This window comes from Bos javanicus, chromosome 5 (genome assembly GCF_032452875.1).
Source record: "Bos javanicus breed banteng chromosome 5, ARS-OSU_banteng_1.0, whole genome shotgun sequence".
NCBI classification, from domain to species: Eukaryota; Metazoa; Chordata; class Mammalia; order Artiodactyla; family Bovidae; genus Bos; species Bos javanicus.
In genome coordinates this window covers 109,908,643-109,929,161 of record NC_083872.1, presented here as the reverse complement: position 1 = coordinate 109,929,161, position 20,519 = coordinate 109,908,643, and the positions used below count along the sequence as shown (strand labels likewise).

The 20,519-nt window shown below is 59.1% G+C and overlaps 1 protein-coding gene across 7 annotated transcripts; it reads right to left on the bottom strand.

The window, feature by feature from the left end:
• Nucleotides 1–211: 211 nt before the first annotated feature.
• Nucleotides 212–19,967, bottom strand: GGA1 (golgi associated, gamma adaptin ear containing, ARF binding protein 1). 7 transcript variants are annotated; one of them, XM_061418457.1, is made up of 17 exons: nucleotides 19,193–19,967; nucleotides 15,252–15,336; nucleotides 13,916–13,991; nucleotides 12,921–13,019; nucleotides 11,797–11,920; nucleotides 11,285–11,385; nucleotides 10,359–10,439; nucleotides 9,139–9,279; nucleotides 8,976–9,057; nucleotides 7,686–7,793; nucleotides 6,889–7,041; nucleotides 4,033–4,091; nucleotides 3,409–3,614; nucleotides 2,787–2,980; nucleotides 1,610–1,779; nucleotides 1,292–1,402; nucleotides 212–1,195 (listed from the first exon to the last, which is right to left on the bottom strand). In XM_061418457.1, the coding sequence occupies exons 1-17, from the start codon at nucleotides 19,233–19,235 to the stop codon at nucleotides 1,085–1,087; spliced, it is 1,944 nt and encodes a 647-aa protein (XP_061274441.1). In that variant the 5' UTR covers nucleotides 19,236–19,967; the 3' UTR covers nucleotides 212–1,084. The 7 variants fall into 7 exon arrangements, with proteins under 7 accessions (XP_061274441.1, XP_061274444.1, XP_061274446.1 ...); XM_061418460.1 differs by having other exon boundaries at nucleotides 3,409–3,575; nucleotides 19,193–19,730; XM_061418462.1 differs by having other exon boundaries at nucleotides 3,409–3,575; nucleotides 6,889–6,990; nucleotides 19,193–19,715.
• Nucleotides 19,968–20,519: the final 552 nt, after the last annotated feature.

Sequence of the window (20,519 nt, the reverse complement as noted above, 5' to 3'; positions counted from 1 at the left end):
AGCCCCCCGGGTTCTCTCTGGTGACTCAGCAGTGGCCACAGGCCCCCGAGCAGGGCCTCTTCCGGTGCCGGGATCCGGAGCGGAGAGGAGGGGAACCGTGGCCTTATTTCCCAGGAGAGGCAGAGGAGTCTGTGGGGCAGCCCCCGGGGACCTCGCACGCCTGGATCCTTCCTGACTCCCTCTCTCTCAGAAGGGCCACAAGAGCAGCTGGTCCAGGAAAATGGACGTTTTATTTCCATAAATACTCCTGCTCTCACTCACGCACCGACCCCACTTCTGCCCATGGATAGGTGGGTGAACAAAGCCCAGTGAATGAAAGAGACACGCAAGAACTCCAGTGTAGGACCTCCCTTGGCCAGGAGCCCGGGAGCCCCCAGCTGCGGGCACCGCCTGGGGCATTACCTTTGGGCCAGCCGTCACATGACCCCCATAGTCCCCCCACCCAGAGGCCTGACAGCAAAGGGGCCAGGCGGGTAGAGTGAGATCCCCAGGAGGAGTGGGGGACAGGTGGGGGGCTCCCCGCACTGGGCCCCCTGAGATGGTGACCACAGGGCCACTCAGAGAGAAAAGCTAAGAGAATCAAACCACAAACCCGAGAGTGCAAAGGGCTGGGGGTGCAGGCGTCACCCCCACAGTCACCCGGTTCCTATGGAGGAGGCCTGAGCTGGTCCCGGCTCCAGCCCGGCCCCAAGTTATGGCTGGGCCTTCCCATAAGGCATAAGAGACAGGCAGGGAGGACCCCTCCCCAGGCTGGGGTCCGGGCTAGGCCTGAGGCCCTGGCCCTTGCCCGACAGCCATGCTTCTCCCCCACGACCCCAAGTCCTTCTGGGGCCGTGTAGGCCCTCCCTGCTCCAGGCTCCCACCTGTGATGACAGTCCCCACCAGTGCAAACCCAGGCCCAGCCTCCTGCTGGATTTGGCTCCGTAGGGGAGGGGGCAAGGATGGTGGGGGCTGCAGGGGTGAGGGGAGAAGCACCAGACCCAGGGGAATATGGCCGTGGGAACACACCCAGGCGGCCACGGCCTCCACCTAGGCTCGGCAGCAGCCAGTCCCGTGGCCCCTCCTCTCCCCAGCCTTCTCGGTTCTAGAGGCTCCCCCAGGTCTCTGGTGGGGGGAACTGGTCCACGTCCCCCATCTCGTTGTAGGTCTGGTCGCCCATGGTGAAGAGGAGCTTGTAGCGGAGGCGAACCTTCTCCTGAAGCAGAGATGGCGAAGGCAGAGGGTCAGAGCGGGAGAAGAGGCTGCCCCCACCCCATGGCCATGCCCTGTCACAGCCGGGCCCCTCACTCACCTTCTGGGGGTTGGCAAGGAGCAGGACCTGCGTGATGGCTGAGGGGTGAACGATAGGGTTAAACGCTGGCAGCTCCGTGCCTGAGGGTGGCTGAAGCTTCACCTTCATGACCTGTGGAGGGTCGGAGGGCAGATTGGGGACAGCCAGCCCTGGCTTCTTGTCCCCAGTCCCTCAGGAACAAAGCCAACCTCCTGTGAGCTCCACCCTGAGGGCCCCAGGGCCCTGCCCTTGGGTTCCCTTCTACCCCCTGCTCTGGAGAGCTGACTCCACATCCAACCCCAAATCACCCTGCTTTGAGGAGAGGCACATCCATGTCACCTTGGGGACAGCTGACTGGAAAACGATGTTGCGGATGGGCTGGGGGGCGGTGCTCAGCATGGAAACCACCACCACCAGCACGTCGGAGCGCCCAGGCAGCGGGTCTCGTGCAAAGTGGAAGAGGACCCGGAAGCCATGCTGGTCATACACGGTCACTGGCAAGATGCTGCCTGGCAGGGGAGACGGGGAGAGATTGATGGGGGCAGGGGGCGGAGGCGGGGTGCCAAGCCTGAGCCCAAGCACATCCGATCAGCCCCTCACACCCAGCTGACCTCAGGTGCTCACTGCTCTGCTGGGAATGAATGAAAAGACCCAGACCCAGCGTGCTGCCTTGACCCTGGGCAGCAGTGCAGTCAGGGGTATAGTCTGGGGCCAAGATGGGCAGGTGGACTTCTAGCACGATGGTGGAGGCAGGACGCCCACCCTGGAACTGAGTCCTAGTCGGGCTCACGCAGTGCCGCGTGGCTGCTCCTGGCATGCTGGAGTAGAAGGGCTATGCAGGAGCTGAGGGCACGTTCTCGCTGTGTAACCCAGGCACAGTCACTCTGTGTCTCTGAGTTCAGGGTCCTCCAGGCTGCTAAGACACTGGCACCACTAACCAGCTCCCAAGGACTGCCCTTGTCATCGTGCGCTTACAAGATGGACAGCGCTGAGAAGCCTGGCCGGTCTTCCTGTCTGGTCATAGTCTGGTGCTGTAAGTGGCCCCTCTTTTGCTCGTGGGCAGAAGCACAGGCTTGGACCTGGGTCTTTATCCCTATGGTCTTGGGGAGACCCCCCCCAGACCTCGCTGTGTCCTGGCCCTGCCCTTCCTGGGGAGCGATGCAGGGGCCACCCATGAGAAGTCCCCTGGAGTTTATTTATTCTTTTGGCCATGCTGCATGGCTGGTGGGATCTTAGATCAAACCTGGGCCCTTGGCAGTCAAAGTCCAGTAACCACTGGACTGCCAAGGAATTCCCCATCCTGGAGTTTGGAATGCAGTTCTGTGACACTCCAGGACTGATGAGGAAACTGAGTCCTAGGAAGGCGAAGCGTCTTACCCAGAGCCCCCCACCGAGTTGGGCAGGGCTGGGAGGGGAGCCCATCTTCCCACCTGCTGCCCCCGATCTATCTTCCAACAGCACAAGGTGGGGGGAGGAGTGGGGCGCAGGCAGGAAGCCACGCCACTGCCCTACTCACTGGGTTTGATGGACTCCAGAGGCACAGTGATGTTGGCCAGCGAGACCTCGGTGGGCGTGGGCTGCTGCGGAGGCCCGGGGGGCTCAGGGGACACGGTGTGGAGCAGGCCGGTGGCACTGGAGCTGGGCAAGCTGCAGCTGCTTTTATTCTGCAGGTCCCGGAGTGTGAGCCGGGGGGCTGGCTGCTGCTTCTCCCTTATTGGGGGGAGGGTGCATTGAGAGGTGAATCTTCAGGGCCCAGAAGATGAGGGGCACAGGAACGGCTGGGGTCCTCGTGGTCCCTGATGGCTGGCTCAGATACCCTGTCTCTCTGGCCTTGGTCTCCTTGCCTTGGAGAAGGCAACTCAAGCTCCCCCACCCACTTGGGTTCAGAGCCCTCCTTCCTGGCAGCCCTCTGGGTCTTTCTCAGGGGCCGGCAGGCCTGGGGGAGGGTGTGTGAGTGGGGCATGGACCCCGCTCTCATATGTTCCACGCCTGCCCTGGTCACTTCTGTGTCCCCGAGCCCCGGGCAGCACTTGGCGTGCGGTGGTGCTCTGGCCATGCCGTTCACTGACCAAACCAGCACTGGGCCTCTTTTTGCTGGGCCCGGGGTAGGGGAGGGTCTGGGTAGGGCGGACCCTCACCACCGCACTTGCTGGGACTCCGGGGGCAGTGACTGCTGCAGGAGGGTCTTCCCCAGGAGGTCGAGGTCATCCAGGCCACTGCTCGCGGGCAGGGGTGTCTGCGCTGGGGGCCGAATGTCCACACTGGGGGCCGGAGTCGGGGCTGGCGCTTCCGTGCTATCGGACGACTGTTGGGTGTACAAAGGATGCAGGGCGGTGAGGCTGCGCTGAAAAGGTGTCGGGTCACCTGGCGCTGCCCTGAGGCCCCCTTCCCTCCTGGCAGGTGACATCTGGGGAAGCAGCAGCAGCAGAGGAACAGACAACATCCCCACAGGCCTGAGCCCCTGACTCCAGGGCCACTGGTGGCCAAGTCTGATCTGGGGTTCTACTCAAGAAAACATCCCATTTCAAGGACCTCAGAGTCACAAGAAAGGAACGGGGAGCCTCTAGCTCAACCCAAGGGAACCCAAGGCTGAGACCTCAGGGAAAAGCGATGAAAGTTGAGGAGGGGCCCACCCACCTCCCTCCATCCGGAGATGGCTGCACCCCACCCCCACCGCCCCTGCCCTGGGCCCTCCTGCCCACCTCTCCCGTCCCTGCCCCCTCAGGATGCCTGTCCCAGCTGCCCTGCCCAACCCCTCCTACCTGGAAGCTGTTCCACCCAGCACCATCCAAGCCAGAGAGGGGTGTGGGGTCGCTGAGGCCTACAAAGAAGTGAGAGAGAGGTAAAGGAGCTGGATTTGTGAGCAGAGGCAAGAGGGCTGGGGGGACTCTGTGTCAGGTCAGGGTTTCCTGGCTTCCACCTTCCCCCTGCGCCCTCTCTTCCAAGAGGTTCAGCTCAAAGGGGACAACCCCCTCCCTGTCTCAGCAGAGAGAAGCAGAAACTGAAGATCCCAAGGGCCCATTCTCTGGCCCAAACACACTTCCTCTCTTGCTGCTCAGAGGCCGACTCAACCGCTAAGGTCAGGGTTGAGGTTGCCTTCGTTTGACAGTGGGCAGGTGGGAGCTGGCGTGGGGGGTGGGAGACACTATGTGAGGTCCGTTTTCTCACAGATCCAGGTGGCAGGAGTCAGCATCCTGTGCCCGTCCAATGACTGACTCGACGGATAGATACCCTCTGAGCATCAGAAGGGCGCTGGGCCCAAGCCTGACCGACTCTGAGCAACCCTGGGCTGGGCCGCAGGGGCCCTGGGCACAGCATGCAGATGATGGCCAGGGCAGACATAAAAGGCCTTGTCTGCCCTGGCATGTGCCAAAAGGTTGGCTGATGGGGGCAAAGAAGGCAGTGGTCCCTCTGGAAAGGCCTGCTCATTGCCTGCTGGTCAGTAGAGGGGAGTAGGTCACCAGGCAGTCTGACCTCTGTCTTGTTTGTAGCAAAGCGTGAATAAGACAGTGAGGCTTGGTGTGCTGCAGTCCAAGGGCAGTCACAGAGTTGGACATGACTCAAGTGACGGAACAACGGGCTGATGCGCTACCTGATGGGCAGAGGTAAGGGAGGCCGCAACTGCTGGGCCTCCTCGTCTGGACACGCCTGAGACCAAGGCCAACAGTGGAGACTATCAGCTCCCACACCCTTGAGGCAGGCACTGCAGACATGGGCCTCAATCCTCAGGCAACCTTAAAAGGTGGGTGTAGGCTTCTCACGCCTCCCTTAGGGATGAGGAAGCAGGCGCTCAGAGGGGTTAAGCAACCTGCCCACGGTCACACCACTGGAAAGCCCAGAGTGTGGATGTGACCAGAGCAAGGCCTGAAGACTGGCGTTCAGACAGAGCTCTGCCACTCAGCTGTGACCCCGGGCTGGTGACAACCTTCCTGCGCCTCAGGAGACAACAGCAGCATCTGCCTCTGAGGACTGCTGTCGCTAATGAATCGGACAATTCAGACGCAAAGGAGCTGGGACACCCTCCCTGGCAGACGGGAAGCCTGTGCTGCCTGCCCCACCCCCACCCCGCACCCTTCCTGCCACAGAAAACCGTTCAGGACGAGCCCCCTTTGTGGTCCCAGGCTTCCTCCACTGCCCCGAGCAGGGGGGAGCTGGGCGGCTGCTGCCCTGCCACGTCGGGTTCTGGTTCCCACATTTTCTTCACTTTGAGCAGCAAGCAGAGGAAGCTGGAGGCTCAGGGCTCTGCTGTGACAGCGGGGACAGGAAGTGCCGAGCACACACACAGCCTCTCACCCGGAGGTGGCTTCCCCAAAGCCGCTGGCTAGGGGTGGGGTGGGGGCTGGGCTCACACACCCACCACCAGGTCAGGTAGCTGCCGCCCAGTGCTGCTCAGTTCTCTCAGAGTCTCCCCCAGCTCCGAAGGCAAAGGGGGCGGGTGGTGGGATTCTGATGCAGGCCTCGGGACGCCCTGTGGTCAGAGCCTCCCAGGGAAGGGGTGCTGGCTGACCGGCCCGCAGAGGAGACTTCGACCTGGTCTGCTGTCCCCCTCCGCACTCTAAGTCCTCGCTTCCCCGTCCTGGCTGATGGCCGAGCCAGAGCAGCAGAGAGGCTCCCGGGGAGGCTTCAGAATCGGAGGGTCTCACCCAAAGCCCGTGGCCCTTTGGACAAGAGGGTCAGCTTTCGGAGCCTGGCTCTGGCATCTGTAAACCAGGGGTGCTGGCCTCACTGTGTCCTGGGCTGAGGGGAGCGGGGCTAAGACAGCAGCGTGGTGTGTCAGGGGTGCCCCCGCTGGGACCCCGGCCCTCCATCGCTTCTTGGAGTCCGTCAGGTGTAGGTTTTACCTCAGAACCAATTCAGGAGAACTCAGTCTGACTCGGCTTCCAAGTCACTTTCCTAACATATCCTCTGAGACCCCTGTGACAGGGTAAGGTCTCCTGTGACAGAGCCCGACCACCTACCTCTATTTTGTCACAACATCAGGGCCACTGTGAGGAGATGGCTACTAGGCTCTCGTGCTTCAATGCTCTCAGATGGGGCGGCTGCCCCTGAAAGTTGGGAACTTGAAAACTGTGTGCCCGGCTGGGTGCCCCTGCTCTGCCCCAGGGTTGAGCCCGTTTCCCCGCCAGGCTCAGGAGCCCCAACCCCTCCTGTAGTGACTGCAGGCCTGGTCTGGGACCAGCGGGGGTCACAGAGCTCAGCTTTCCTGGAGCTTCTAGTGCTCAGAGCCTAGAGCTCCCCTCCTCTTCCTCTCAGGGGTGAAGAGATTGCTGATTTTTGCCTGGGTAGCTCCCAATTCTAGGCTCTAACCTGCTGTAGGGAAGTCCCTTTGTTTTCCCTTAGGCTGCCAGAGCCTAGGTGTGGCTGGCTTATCAGAGGTGGGGCCAGCCTCACCCCAGACAGTAGGACCTGGCGGGATCTCCTTCCTTTCTCTGAGCCTCAACCTCCTCAGCTGTGAAATGGGCCTGATGCCCCTCCCCCATTCTCCAGAGGACTCAGAGGAGGAGGAGGAACAGGCTGACCTGACCACACTCTGAAAGCTGCCTTATGTGCCGGGGTATCACCCCCGACCTGCAGCTGAGCCTGCCCTACACCGGGCCCGGCCCCAGCCCCTTCCTCACCCAGAGACATGAGCTCATCATCAAGCAGGGACACTGAGGTGCTGGGCTGCTCCGGGCTGGCCTGGTCGCCAGGGCGGGTGGGCACAGCTGGGTAGGTGGCGCCTGTCGGAGGGAGATCCAGGCCTGAGAGGTCCAGAAGAGCCGAGGTGCTCCCTGGGGTGGGGAAGGAGAGTCAGGCCAGCCCCGGGTGGAGGACATGCAGAGTCCCTGGGGTCAGGGAGCAGCAAGCTCCCCTCCTGGCCACATTACCCTTGCCTGGGATCTGCTTGCCAGGCCCCTTCTTTGGCACGTGGTGTCCCTTCTGCACAGAACGTACTTCCTGCTTCCCTCATAGTTGGCGGATTGCCTCTCGTCCTTTAAGGCCCTTCTTAGACTCCACTGTTTCTGGGCAGTGCCCCCCAGCCTCTCCCAGCAAGGCCCGTTCTAGCCTCCCCTGGCTGTCGCTTTACCCGGAGTGGAGCTGAGCTGCAATGCTTGTGTGTCAAGCCCTCCCTGTGCACTTCTGATAATCAAACTAAGCCTTGGGATGTCATCCAGGCCCATACAAGAGGCGTCAGATTTGTCAAATGAAAGGGAGGCCCTCTTTCCCCAGCCTGTCCTTGCCAGACCCTCAGCCCCCTCCCCTCTGCCCCGCATCCAGACTTCCTCCCCTGCAGCTGCAGGCTTGGCACAGACTCCTCCCCCAGCTCTCCCAGTGGGGGCCTCCCTCATCTTAAGGGGCCACTGAGCTCTGGGACCAGCGCCCCACCCTGGATTCTGGCCGGTGGGCCCTCCCAGCTCTCCCGCCACCTCCTCACCGGGGATAGAGGCAGCGGTGGCTTCGCCGTTGACCTCCTCGCCCCGCACCAGCTGCTTGTACAGGTTGATGACCTGGGTAAGGTTGTCGTTGGCTTGCAGGATCTCCGCTGGAACAGGCAGAAGGGGAGGGGCTGGGCTGAAGGACTGTGGGGGCCTCTGGGGGAGGTGGGGAGGATGCCCCACATGCATCCCAAGCCTCGTGGGAGGGGCGTGGGGCTTGGGGACAGCCCATCCTGACTCCTCTGCCTCAGGCACCTCGTGACTCTCATCCAGCCTCCGGGCTGCCCCCTGCCAGCCCCTCAACACAGACGCAGGCCCTGGTCTCCAGGCCCCCACACTGGCCCTGCTGTCTGGAAACCCCTGGATCTCCACACGGCTTCACCCTTTCCTGCTTTCCAGTCTTTACCCACGTCACCTCAGGGAGGCCCTCCCTCACCCCCGGCCCCACACCCCAGTTCCTTCCCTGCTCTTCTCCATGCCCCTTACCACCGCCCAACAAACTGCCAGGCTCACACCCTCAGGCTCCTGTGTCATGGGATAAGAGCTCCTGGGGGATTTGGCTGTTTACTTTGGTCACTGCCATAGCCCCGGGCCTAGAACCGCGTCTGCCGCAAGCCGGGTCCTCCAGGGCAGGGCTGAGGGGAGCTGAGGGCCGAGCCTCCTGGCTGCACCAGGGACTTGGCATGCGGGGGGCGCTCAGGGGAGGCCATGAATGGGGCTGAGATGGTAGCAGACCACTGCCAGGAGGCACGGCTCGTGTGGGGGCACAGAACAAGGATGAGACCCTTACGTGTGGCCACGGGGCCCAGCCATGGAGGCGCTCAGGGAAGGCCATGAATGGGGGCTGAGATGGTACCCAGACCACTGCTGGGAGGCACGGCTCGTGTGGGGGCACAGAACAAGGATGAGACCCTTACGTGTGGCCGCGGGGCCCAGCTGTGGAGGTGCTCAGGCCTGAGGGACTTGCTCTTGGTTTCAAGTTCACCCTTACCAGGAGGCAGCGTCTGGAGGGAGAGCCTCCAGTCCTCCCTGGCTCTGCCACCACTCTGATGATCTGGACAGGCCACTTCCCTCCCTGAACCCCAGCTGTGAAAAAGGAACAATTCCCCCTCCTGTGCAGCTTACAGGCAGTAAACGAGATGTCTGCCAAGGGGGGGCTTGGCCCATAGTTTCTCAGGGTCAGCCCCTCAGCTTCGCTTCCTTCTTCCTCAAAGTGGAGAAACCCAAGATCACTGCTGGAGAAGGGAGGGGGGGCCCCCTAGTGGTAGCTCCTTCTAACTGCAGCTCACCTAAGGCCTCGTCGTTGTCCTCCGTGTCACTGGCCAGTCGGAAAAGGGTGGGCCGCATGCGCTCACAGCGCTGGTACAATTCCTGGGGGCAGCAGGGCGAGCAGGTCAGGCCGGCGGGGGCACTGGGGCGGGGGGGGGGGGGGCCGGGTGGGGGGCGGCGCACCTTCATGAGGTCCTCGCTGCTCCGGGCCGCCGCGCCGCCCTGGCTGTGGTTCATCACCATCTCGGTCAGCAGCTTCACGTTGTTGTTCACCTCCTCGATGGCGCTCGCCCGCTTCGAGATCTTCTCCATTCGCTTCTGGTCCTGGGGAGGCATTGGCAAACAGCCCCGGAGAGCCCGGGTCAGGCCCGGACCTGAGCCAGGATGCTGCCCCCCACCACCCTGGAGGCGCCCGATGGGTGTGGGATCAGCCCCTGCAAAGAGCCCCTTGGGCCCTGGACAGGGCACTCTGGTCCAAGAAGCCCTTGGCCCACCCTGTGTTCACTTTTCCTCTCCTCTCGCCAAGGCTCTAGACGCACAAGCTCATCAGAATCTCCAGGGGTGGCCCAGGGATCTTTGAGTCCAACACATTTGCCAGGTGATGCTGGAGGCCTGGGGTCTAGATCCACACCTGTGGTTCTACAAGACCCTCCCGCTCCGTCTGTCCCTTGAAAGGAGGTGCCTGTACTTGAGAGGGAAAGGGAACCTGAGTGGTCACCAACAGAGAAACTAGTGCCAGGACCCCGTGAGGTGTCTGTCGGTGTGTGGCAAGTGGGGGGAGCTCATGGCCTTGAAAGGCTGCTGCAGAAGGGACCCTGCTATCCTGCACCCACTCTGCTCACCCCACACGCTTCTTCCTTGTGGAATGAAAGGTGGGCTTGTGCTGTGCTGTCTGATACGGTCGCCCTCCTTGAAAGGGGCTGCCCTGACTTTCTCTGGGTTGTCAGAGCACATAGCTTACCCTAAGATAGCCCAGAATGTCTGCCTCTGTGTGTCTGGACTGCATTCTTTTGATGACTTACTCTTATCAATAAAAAAGATTTCAGCATGCACCCCCAACACAGGTACACGTCCTTATGAAATACACGTATATTCTTCCTTCTCTGTATACATACTCTATCTTAAGTACAGTAAGAGCTAATTTCCTTCTAACTTTTATAGAAGAGGTAGTCAGTCTCACAGAAGCCAGCGCAGGTCAGCTCGGCTGCTGGGAAATGCTTTCTTCTGCACTTACTGACCCTGGCTCTGCCCACAGGGTCCCCTGACTCAGTCAGCCCTTTCTGTGCTGTCACGGCCCTTTAGCTGGGTCACTGCAGAGTTCCACACATATACACAGCTCCCCTCGGTGGCCCAGCTCAACATCCCCTCCCGCCACCTCCTTGAGCCCTGGGCTCGGCTATTACCTCCTGCACCATCTCCTTGATGAGTTTGTTGGCTGCTCGGAGGTCCTCGGGGTGGGAGCTCTTCAGCAGGCGGGCCAGCATCTGCGGAGAGAGAGGGACCCGCTGTGACGGCACTCTCTGGGCCTGGGGTCCTGTGCTGGCTCCTTTTCCTGGAGGTGGGACGTGAGTAAGTCACTAAGCTCTCGATGGGGTGGCAAGGACCTACTGACAGTGGGGACTTCCCTGGCCGTCCAGGGGTTAAGACTCCACTCTCCTGCTGCATGGGGTGTGGGTTCGATCCCTGGTCAGGGAGCTAAGATGCCACATGCTGTAGAGGCCGATGAAATAAAATAAATGAATCCTATGTTGTTTTTTTTAAAGAATCTACTAACATCTTAATCTTACGTGGTGGCCGTGGGACAAGTGCCACACTGCATGTAAGTGCTTTCCACAGTGCCCAGCAGAAATAAGTTCTCCACAAATGCTGTGAAAAATTACATTAATGTTGCTAGAGAATTCTTCTGGAAGGAAGTACAGGAAACTCAACAGCAGTTACCCTCTGGGACTAGACTGGGTAGAGAGAAGCTTTTTTTTATCTTACCTCTGGGCTGTTTTAAGTTCTTGCCCATGAGCACATGCTTCTTTAACAAAAAGCTAGCAAAATTACTGCTGAGAGTCACAGACATAAAGACAGGCAACCTGCTGATCAGCCTGTGAAATGCCCTCAGACCAACCCCCGGCCGCCAGGCTCAGGCCTGTGTGTACTAAGCGCAGGGCACCGCGCGGGCAGCATCACCACGCGTAAGGGCTTAACACCTGGCGCCTGCACCCGCCACACAGCCGTGCTTAGTGCAAGCCTCTGATCCAAGGACAGTGCCACCATGGGCTGGGATCCGCTGACCCTCAAGGGGCCTGGGGTCCTCCTCTGGCCCTCCCTGAAGCCTCACCTTGGATTTCTCCTCATCTTCAAAGATCACATTCTTCGGCCGTGGTGGAGGAACGGGAAAGGTGGCGTCATCTGGCAGCTTGGGGTCGGCCTTCACAATCCCTGCAGTGGGGAGACTGTCTGTCTCGGGGCTAGGGCGGGGCGGGGTATGGGGGGCAGGCAAGGGTAGGAGGGAGCGTGGAGGCAGGCTTTCTCCAGCACGCTGGTGCTGCCTTTCCGGGTCAAGGCCTGCTCCTGAACTACCATGCCAAGCAGCAGCCGGCACAGGGTGTACTTAGGAGCCTCTATTTTGAGACCATTCCATGGGGGGCCACTCTCTGAGGGGAAGGCTGACTCAAACCCATCTTCTCTGCAGCCCATCTGGCCTCAGTCAGAGCCATAATGAGGCCCCACTGACTCTGTGGTCTTGAGCAGTTAAAAGGCACACCCATGATCTTGCTGACAGGGCCCTGAAGCTGCTGGAGCCCCAGGGCAGAGCAGAGAGGGTGGTCACCCCCACCTCTGGGGCCTCACCCTGCTTCTTCAGCATCTGGTAGGCCTCTGCAATCTTCACCTCCTCGGGGAGGCCAACCGTCCAGCTGTAGAGAAGCTCCAGGATCTTGTTCTTCACCTTCTCTGATGTCCGAGAACCCAGGTACTTCAGGGACCGGGGGGAGAGGAAGCTTTGCATTGGCTGGCCTCACTCACTGCAGCCCCAACCCCAGCCCAAACCTGGCTGCCTTCCCAGGACTCCCTCCAAAACCTCAGCCTACAGGACCCTCATGTCCCACCTGACCAGCCCGGCAGAGCTCCAGGCCCTGCCGCTCCCAAGCTGAGATGGCCCTGGGCGTCCCAGTCCCCTACCTGTTCAGTAAGGTGACAGCAGAGAGACAGCACTGGGGACGCAGAGCTGAAAGGCCCAGAGCCCAGCATCTACTCACGGTTGGCTCATGGAACCCCTAACATTGTGACCTCAGGGAGGAGGAGCTACCAGGCTTCTGGCTGACCAGGGAAGGAGCAGGTGTGGGACCGTTTGGCCCCAGGCCCCATTCAGTTTCCCAGCAGTACACTCGGCTGAGGGAACTAGCTTTCACACTGATCAACTCCTGAGAACAGCTACTGGGTCATTCAGCTGCTCGGGCCAAGGGACGGGCCTGGGTGAGGACGGGCGAAAGGGGTGGGCTCTCACACACCCAAGAAGAGGCACCAAACCTGTTCGTGCCCTACGGGAGGACTCTGGGGCCTCAGATCTGAGGCTTCAGGAGGCCACTTTTGTAAGTGGGGACAGGGACACCCTCCACTAGACACCTAGTGGGGGCACCAGGGCACCCCACCCTGGTGCCCAGACCTGCCACGGCTAGGTCTGCAGGGAGAGAGCTCAGACCTGAGCAGCCCACACTGGGGAAGCTGTTCTTTCATTGCAGTCATTTCTCCCTATGTGCCGAGCTGCTCCAGAGTCAGCCAGCCACCGGGCAGCCTGGAACATTCTTCCTAGAAGCCCAGCTGTCCTGGATTCAGCTGTGTGAAGGAGACCTTGAGAAAGGGTCTGTGTGTGCTGGGTCAGGAGGAGGGCAGTCACCCTCCTCTCTCGATCTGGGATCCTCGCTGTTCAACCCCCCATGACAGCACAGGTCTGAGCATATGATAGAGGCACCCACCTTGGGAGACACGACCTTGATAAGCTCGTTGAGGAAGCGGAACTTGCCCACCTCGTCGTGGAACCTTTTGCCGCAGCTCTTCATGCATGTTTCCAGCACCTGGGGGGGAAGGTGTGAGGTACGGGGGCCCCTGGGTGGGTCAGAGGAGGCAGCCTCTCTCCCACACCTCAGCCAGGGCCCAAAAGTCCAGAGACCAGCAGTGAGAAGGGAGAAAATGACTTGAGAAAAAAAAGGATTCTGAGGTTCAGAGACCCCTGAGATTGATCACCACCCCTGGAAGACAGGGCCGGGCCACTCTGAGAGCCTGGTGACACCCAACTCACATCACTAACTTAGTCCCTCCATGGCCTGGCCACATCTGAGTACCACTTGTAAATTACTTTCTCACTATTTTCCTTTGATGGTTTTTTGGAAATGTAAATAGGCACCATCAACCTCAGCCTCATCCTAAGCCATACATATGTGAGAACTAACACGTGAGGAGAGGAAAAAAAAACACCGAAACCCTAACACGTTAAAACAAACACCGGACTATTAAAAGGGTGCCTGGGGTCCTGTGTCTGGAGGCCATCAACAGGCTGGCCTTGTCGGGCCCCGCAATGATCCGGGAGCTCTATAAACACGGAGACTCCTGGATGCATGTACTACAGGTGTTCTGTCAGCAGGGCTGGAGTGGGGCCCGGATTCAGCCTCCAGAAGATCTGAGGGACAGCCGGAGCTGGGAATCCCCGGACCAGGTGACCGAGGGCTTCCTCCCTGCAAGAGGCCTAACTGTGCAGGGTCTGGGGTGGGAGGCCAGCCCATTGGTTCACTGGTTGCCATAGGGCGCTCAAAGGCTGGCACACACCCTTATTTAGGCCATCTTGGCTCAATTCCCTTGGGCTCTAAAGAGGAGCCTGATGGGACCCCAAAAACCTCAGTCTCCCCCCCCCCCACCCCTGGTGCCATCCACATGGTCAGGAGACAGATGGCACTGTGTTTCTCCTTCTCCTCACCGTCAGGGCCTGGACTGCCTCCCACTCCTGCGGGGACTGGATCTTGTGGGCCAACAGCCGGGTGGCAAGTGGAGGCCTGCGGGAAAGGAAGAGCAAAGAGCCAGACTAGTCACAGAGCCCCAGGCACCCTGAGAGTGCTGCCACTCTTCCCCCTGGCCCTGGAGTCTGCAGAGGCTCCTGCAGGGCATGCGCAAAGGCCCAGCTCCCTCTTCGGACTGACTGGGGCCAGAGACTCTGGCACAACAGAGCAGGGCCAGGCAGGGCGCGCAGGGCGGCAACCTTTGAAAGGGACGAGCTCAGCTCCTTGGCTGGCTTTACTGAGAACTATGACCTGCATATCCTTGGGTGGCTGTACAGACAAGTACTGAGGCAGGGGCCCAGCCAGGGAGCAGAACACAACAATGTGCCCAGAACATTCTGCTGGGAGAATGTGACATCACCTACCCGATCCTAACACAGACATGCCCACGGTCTACAGGGGCCCAGCCAGGGAGCAGGACACGACAATGTGCCCAGAACATTCTGCTGGGAGAATGTGACATCACCTACCAGATCCTAACTGTCACCAGTGACAGCAACAGCTAACACGTACTGAGTGGTTAATGTGCAAGGCGACTCACCTCCATTTTCCTGCCTAAGCCCCTAAGAGCCCCCTGAAGCAGGCAGCACTATCACCCCCACTTTACAGTCGCAGAGATGGAGGCTCAGAGGCATCCAGTACTCACCCAGGCAACCCCCTAACTGAAGGGATGGGACTCGGGCCCGAGCAGCTGGTGTGGGGACCACGCACGTCAGGGTCCACATGGCATCCTGAGTGGAGCGCCTGCACTTGTGGGGGTGCAGCGGAGGTGAAGCACGCTGGGCTGTGCTCCCAACTTCAGCACTGCCTGGGAACCCGCTAACAACGTCCCCCCTCAAGGTCCCTGCTGAGTGGTCTAGTCCAAGCCTGGACGCACCACCAACGGACAGTTCTGACAAGCACACCGTGTGGGTTTCATGCGGGCAGTTCAGGCTCTGCCTTGAGCAAAGGGTACCCCAACTGGGGAGCATGCAGTTCTCCGGCAGTTTCTCCCCAAACAAGCCTGGGCACGAGTCAGGCAGCCTGGAGCCTCATCAGGTCTGTGAGATCTTAGGGCAACTGCTGAGTTCCCTGAGCCTCAGTTTCTTCACCTGTAAAATGGGTCCAGGCACAGAGTGCCTGATGCCATCATTAATCTGGGAGCTCATTAAGAATGCAAACCGAGTCTCAACCCACCCTCATGTCTGCCCAAGGCTGGGTCTGGAGGGTGCATGGCAGGTGCTGAGCACGTGAGCAAAGGACAGGGAAGTCACCTACCCCTCAAAGTCCTCGTTGAGCTGCTCACAGAAGCCGTTGATGCTGGCCCAGTTCAGCTCCTTGTTCAGGGGGTTTGTGGCTCTGTCTGGAGAACAGAGGGCTAGTGTGACCTGGTGAAAGGATACCCCTGCCTCTTTCAGCTCCTGCCCTGGGGTACGACTGAGCACACGGAAAGGCCTCTCCTTGACTCCCTGCCCCAACAGCCCCAAGACCCCAGCACTGACGTCCATCAGGTCAGAGCACAGAGGGCCTGCTGGCTGCTGGCTTCCCCTCACAGCCTCTCCCCAAAGGGCCCCATGTCGAGAGAGTGCTCAGGGGCTGCTCCCTTACTGTCACTTCTGCTGTAAGCCTCTCCGCCTGTCTAACCACACCTCCTCTGATTCTGCTCCTAAAATGTCCCCATAATTCTCACGGAATTCACTCTCAGAGGAGATCTAGAGGTATGGGAAAAACAGCCGTAGTTCCAAACGCAAGGAGCTTCGCAGCTGGGAAGTGGGCCAAGGGCAGCTAGGTTCTCAGTACAAGGCAACAGAGGGAGGCAAAAGGGTCATGGGAACTGGGAACCAGGGGAGGGGACTCAGGGGAGGCTGCCCGGAGGGGCAGCACAAGAGGGAGTACCAGGCTGGGGATGACATGACTTGGAACAGCTCAAAGCCACATGTGAGAAGAGCCATGGATAATAGCCCAGGGCAAGGCATGAGGGGCGTGATAAGGAGCACAGCTCAGGTATGCCTCCTCCCAATCTAAGGTCACACCTGCCCGGGGGGCAGCACTGCCAAGGCAGTGTGCGCCTGTGTCCCCCCAGACCTGACCCTCATCGCGAGCCCAAGTCTGCTACTGCATCGCATCGCAGCCGTTTATGTACACGTCGGTCTCCCCCCAGTAAATGAGTGAATGAACATGGGCTTGGCGGCAGGCTGGCAGGGAGAGGTTCTGGGGGAATTCAAATCCAGAGCGGGTAGTGGCTAGGAGAGGGCAAACAGGAAGGGGTGGTAAACAAGGCCAGACAGAACCGCCTGACCCCCCCCAGTGTTGGTCAAACAACAATTAAAGATAAACAAGATCCTATTGTAGAACACAGGAAACCACATTCAACATCCTGGGATAAACCATAATGAAAAGGAATATAAAAAAGAATGTATATATGTGTAGAACTGAGTCACTGTGCCATACAGCAGAAATGAACACAACGCTGTGTAACAACTATACTGCAATAAAATGAAAAAAAAACAACCAAAAAAACCACACAAAAAAACTATTAAGTAAGTCACATAACTTTCCCGAACCTCCATTTCCCCATTTGTAAAGTTGCGGCGAAATAAGGAATGATTTGGGATGACAACATACTCCACCCAGGGGGAGCGGCGGGGGCAGCCAGAGCTGGATCTCTGTCACCTCCCAGCCTGTCCAGGTCAGTTCTGCCCCAGCCTGAGGACTGAGCGGGGGCTGTGGAGGGAACAGCCCAGGAGGGTGGGACACAGGAGCTGTGGCCAGGGACAGGCTGGGGACTCGGAGTGTGGCGCCTGCCTATTTGGGGTCCTGTGCTGTGGCGGGAGGCCTGGTGCCCTAGGGTCTCAGAGCCTGGCAACCAATCATTCAATTCATATTTATTCAATAAATATTTTGAGTGTGGGACTGTGGCAGTGAACACAACCCCCATCCTCCTGGAACTCAACAGCTCAGCATAGGAAACACTGACTGCTCAGACAAGCCACCAAACAGGGTGCTGTACACTGCTGCAGAGTGCTGTTAGGAAAAACAGATCATTAAAAAAAAAAAAAAATGGAAAAGAAACTCAGAGCAGAGAGACGGTATAGACAGCGTGTGTGTATTAGTGGGGGTTGCTGCTCTCTGGGATGGCCCTCAGAGGTCCAGCTGAGCAGAGACCTCAATGAAGCATTTTCCCTGTGCACACGTCTGTTCTTGGAGCCCTGCAGAGCCCTCCACTCCCTGGGAGAAACGAAGCCCCTGCTGACCACTCAGGAATGCCAGAAATAGCTGCCTCCCCGCTCCCATCAACTCTGCCTCCCAGTCCTGCAACAGGGACGGAGCCTGGGTAACATCAGTCTGCAGTTAGAAAGATAGCATGGGGCTGGATATTGCCTACTTGGTGACACCCAGCTGGAGGAACCTAAAACAGGAAGTCTCTTAAAGTGTCAAGAGACACGTGAGTCTGAGTGAGTTCCAGAGTCTGCTCCTAAGTCAGAAGCCAGGGAGGACGAAGCAGTGGCATCATGGGACATCTCTGCATCTGGTTCAGAGCAAGGGCCTCTGGGTCCAAGGAGATCTGACCAACCTCTCTGGGCCTGGCCCTCAACTCCCAGCCCTCTTAGCTCTACCTGGGGGGAGCACTTCCCCCAGCAGGCCTCAGGGCAGAACACCCAGGGAAGGAGATGTTTCACAACAGGGTGTGACTCCACTCTGTCACTCTACAGTGTTGACAATGTCATATTTTACCCAACAAAGGCTACTCTCACCCCCAATCACTGCAAGAAAAGAGCTTACAATTTCGCCATGGCACCAACAGGAAGAAAAAGAGAAAACACCCTCAGCTCCAGTCTCTCAGAGTCCAGCCTCCTGCTCAGATCAAACCCCTTGGCCTCTCAGTAATCGTCCACTGTTGCTAAACCTGATACCATTCTGTATCACCCACGGCTCAAGGCCTGTGTCTGGTCAGATCTGTCCGTCAGGGCCCTGCTCATCCCCCACCCCCAAGTGATTGTGGAGACCTAGACACTTGTGGCATTCCAGAACCGTCTCGATGGCCGCTGAGTGCTTCCTTTCCATGCCTGCCCCCTCCACTGGCCAGACTGACTGTGAAACATCACTGGAGACGGTGTGGTTCTGAGACCAACCTCCAGATTCAACGCTGCACAAGACTGGCTTAAAAGGGGATGTCCATAATTCCAAATCACCCTGTGCGGCTCCCTGGTGTGCCTGGGACCGAAGGGCTGAGCTGAGGGTTGACCCAGAGGGTTCCCTGCAGCCCTGGTGCAGAGGTGAGTGGAAAGGAAGAGAGCTGTCACTAGTCCAGGGAGAAGCAAGCCGTGCTCTGAGGAGCACAGTCCAGAGTGGGTTACGAGAGGCGAGGACCTTCTGCAGTGTGAGATAGGGAGGTCAGGTGGACCATGTGGGGGGCCAGCACTCAGAAGCCGAAGGAGTGGGGAGCTGGGTCTGAGGAGACACAGGGAGGGATGCACGGGCCTTTGGAGCAAACTCGGTGAGAGGCAGGAAAGGAGTTTGTGGTGGCGGTGCAGAAATCTGAGGGATTGGATGAAGGGTAGTGATACAGAGCTTGAAATTTCTTCTGGAGTTTGAGACGGGGACCCTCCCAAGCCTGTGGAGTTCAGGAGTTTCTATGTGGCCAGAACTTGGGGTTCCATGGGTTAGTGGGTCCTACCTTCCTGGGTGGGGAAACAACCAAATCTGAGTTGCAAGCTCAAGGAACAGATAGGAGGGAGTTCCATCACGCACCGCCAGAAAGTGGAGGATTCGGGGCTTTAAGGGGAACAGGGGTCCCTCCCTCCTGGGTGTATGGTGAAGCCCTCGGGGACGCTCGCCTGCTCCCTCCCGGGGTCCAGGGAATGACTTGGGTGTCCGCTCCGCGGATAAGTCTGGGCCCGAGGAGGTTATAGGCTGCGGTCTCCATCCCGGGAGTTCTGGGCGCCGAGCTGGGGGCAGCTCACTCGGCCCCGGGGGTCGAGGCCCAGGAATCGGAAGGATGGGTGGCACTTGATCCCACTGCGGGTCCATGCAGCTGGTGGGGGTCTCCCTTCTTCACCCCAGGATCTAAGGTATGGGTTTTGGGACACCGCCCCTCACCGGGCCGGGGGCGGAGCGTGAGGAGGGGGCGCCCTGTACCCCGCCCCCGTCGGGAAGGGGACCGCCTAATGCCCCCGGTTCCGGTTCCGGTCCGGCCCGCGCCCCTCCCGGACACTCACTGATTCGCGCCTCCAGAGTCTCCGGCTCCATCGCGGGCTCCATCGGCCACAGGCCCCCAGCCTCGGCACCGCCCCCCGCCCCCCGCCGCTCTCGCGGGACCTCCTTGGCACCGCCCTCCGCCGATTAAAGGGGCAACGTCCGTCCCGACGAGCCGGAGCGGCGCGCCAGAGCATTCGGCACCATAGACATGAAGACGGGCTTGCCTAGAGCGTCATCTGTTCTTCCAACCCCTCCAAGCGGCGTTAATGTCGCGAGAGCGACTCGCCTCCTGCCTTGTTCAGAGCGCTCGGAAACAAGAGAAAGCCGAGGGACTCGGGACTGTGGGCTGCACCATGGAAACCCTGCGGGACGCTCTAAATCGCCGTGCGTCACGGAGATGCCTATGACCGCTTCCGGAAGAACGTTCTGGGGCCATGTTTCTGAGGGGCTCTGAAGTCACTTCCGGATCCCTGAGCGGATATTCCGTTTAGCTGCAGAAGTGGGGAGGGGGCCCTTAAAAGGGCAACGGCACCTTGGCTGCTGTGAAAATGACGTTTGAGTGCTTATAGTGTTCCAAGCACTGTTTTTAAGTATTGTTTAATGATTTGCTATTTTTCACAACGTGAACCAGATAGTTTGTCTGAGATCACACAAGTGGCAGAGCCTGAACCCTGTACTATCTCCTGCATCCATTCTGCAATCAGTTCATGCACTGTTTATTCGTCTTGTTCTGGGACAGGCGCCGAAACAGAAAGAGAAGGCCAGATATTACACGTGATGGGGGAAGCCCAGGGATAATGGCAACATAGGAGGGACCCCTACCCTAAACTGGGGCGGGGATAGGGGATTGCGGGGTGTGTGTGTGTGTGGGGGGGGCTGTTTTGTCAGGAGGTTTCACAGAGAAGGTGATATTTAGCTGGAAGACAGAATTCTCCCAGTAAACCTGGTGTGGAAAGGTACTCCAGGTGAGGGGAACCAAACATTTCAGGATTCACAGGATAGAAAGAGGATGATGAGGTCAAATAATTCAAAATAGTTTAATGCGGCTCCAGAGGTTGTTGGCCTGGAAATAGGCCGGGGCAAGATCACGCAGTTCCTGCGTTTAGCTTTTTTTCTTGTTAACTATGCTGGGGGTGTCGTTAAAGACTTTAAACGAGTGGTGATGACAAAGTCAGGCTTTTGTTTTAGAAAGGTCCAGGCGCAACAGTGAGCGAAAGACAGTGACGGGTGCTGGGCTGAAATCAAGGAGGGCGGAATGAACAGACTTCTAGGCTCGGTGACTTTTCTGCCGTTTCTCCATCACAGACCCTCTTCATCTGTTTTTTCCCACCCGCGGCCGGAGGGAGC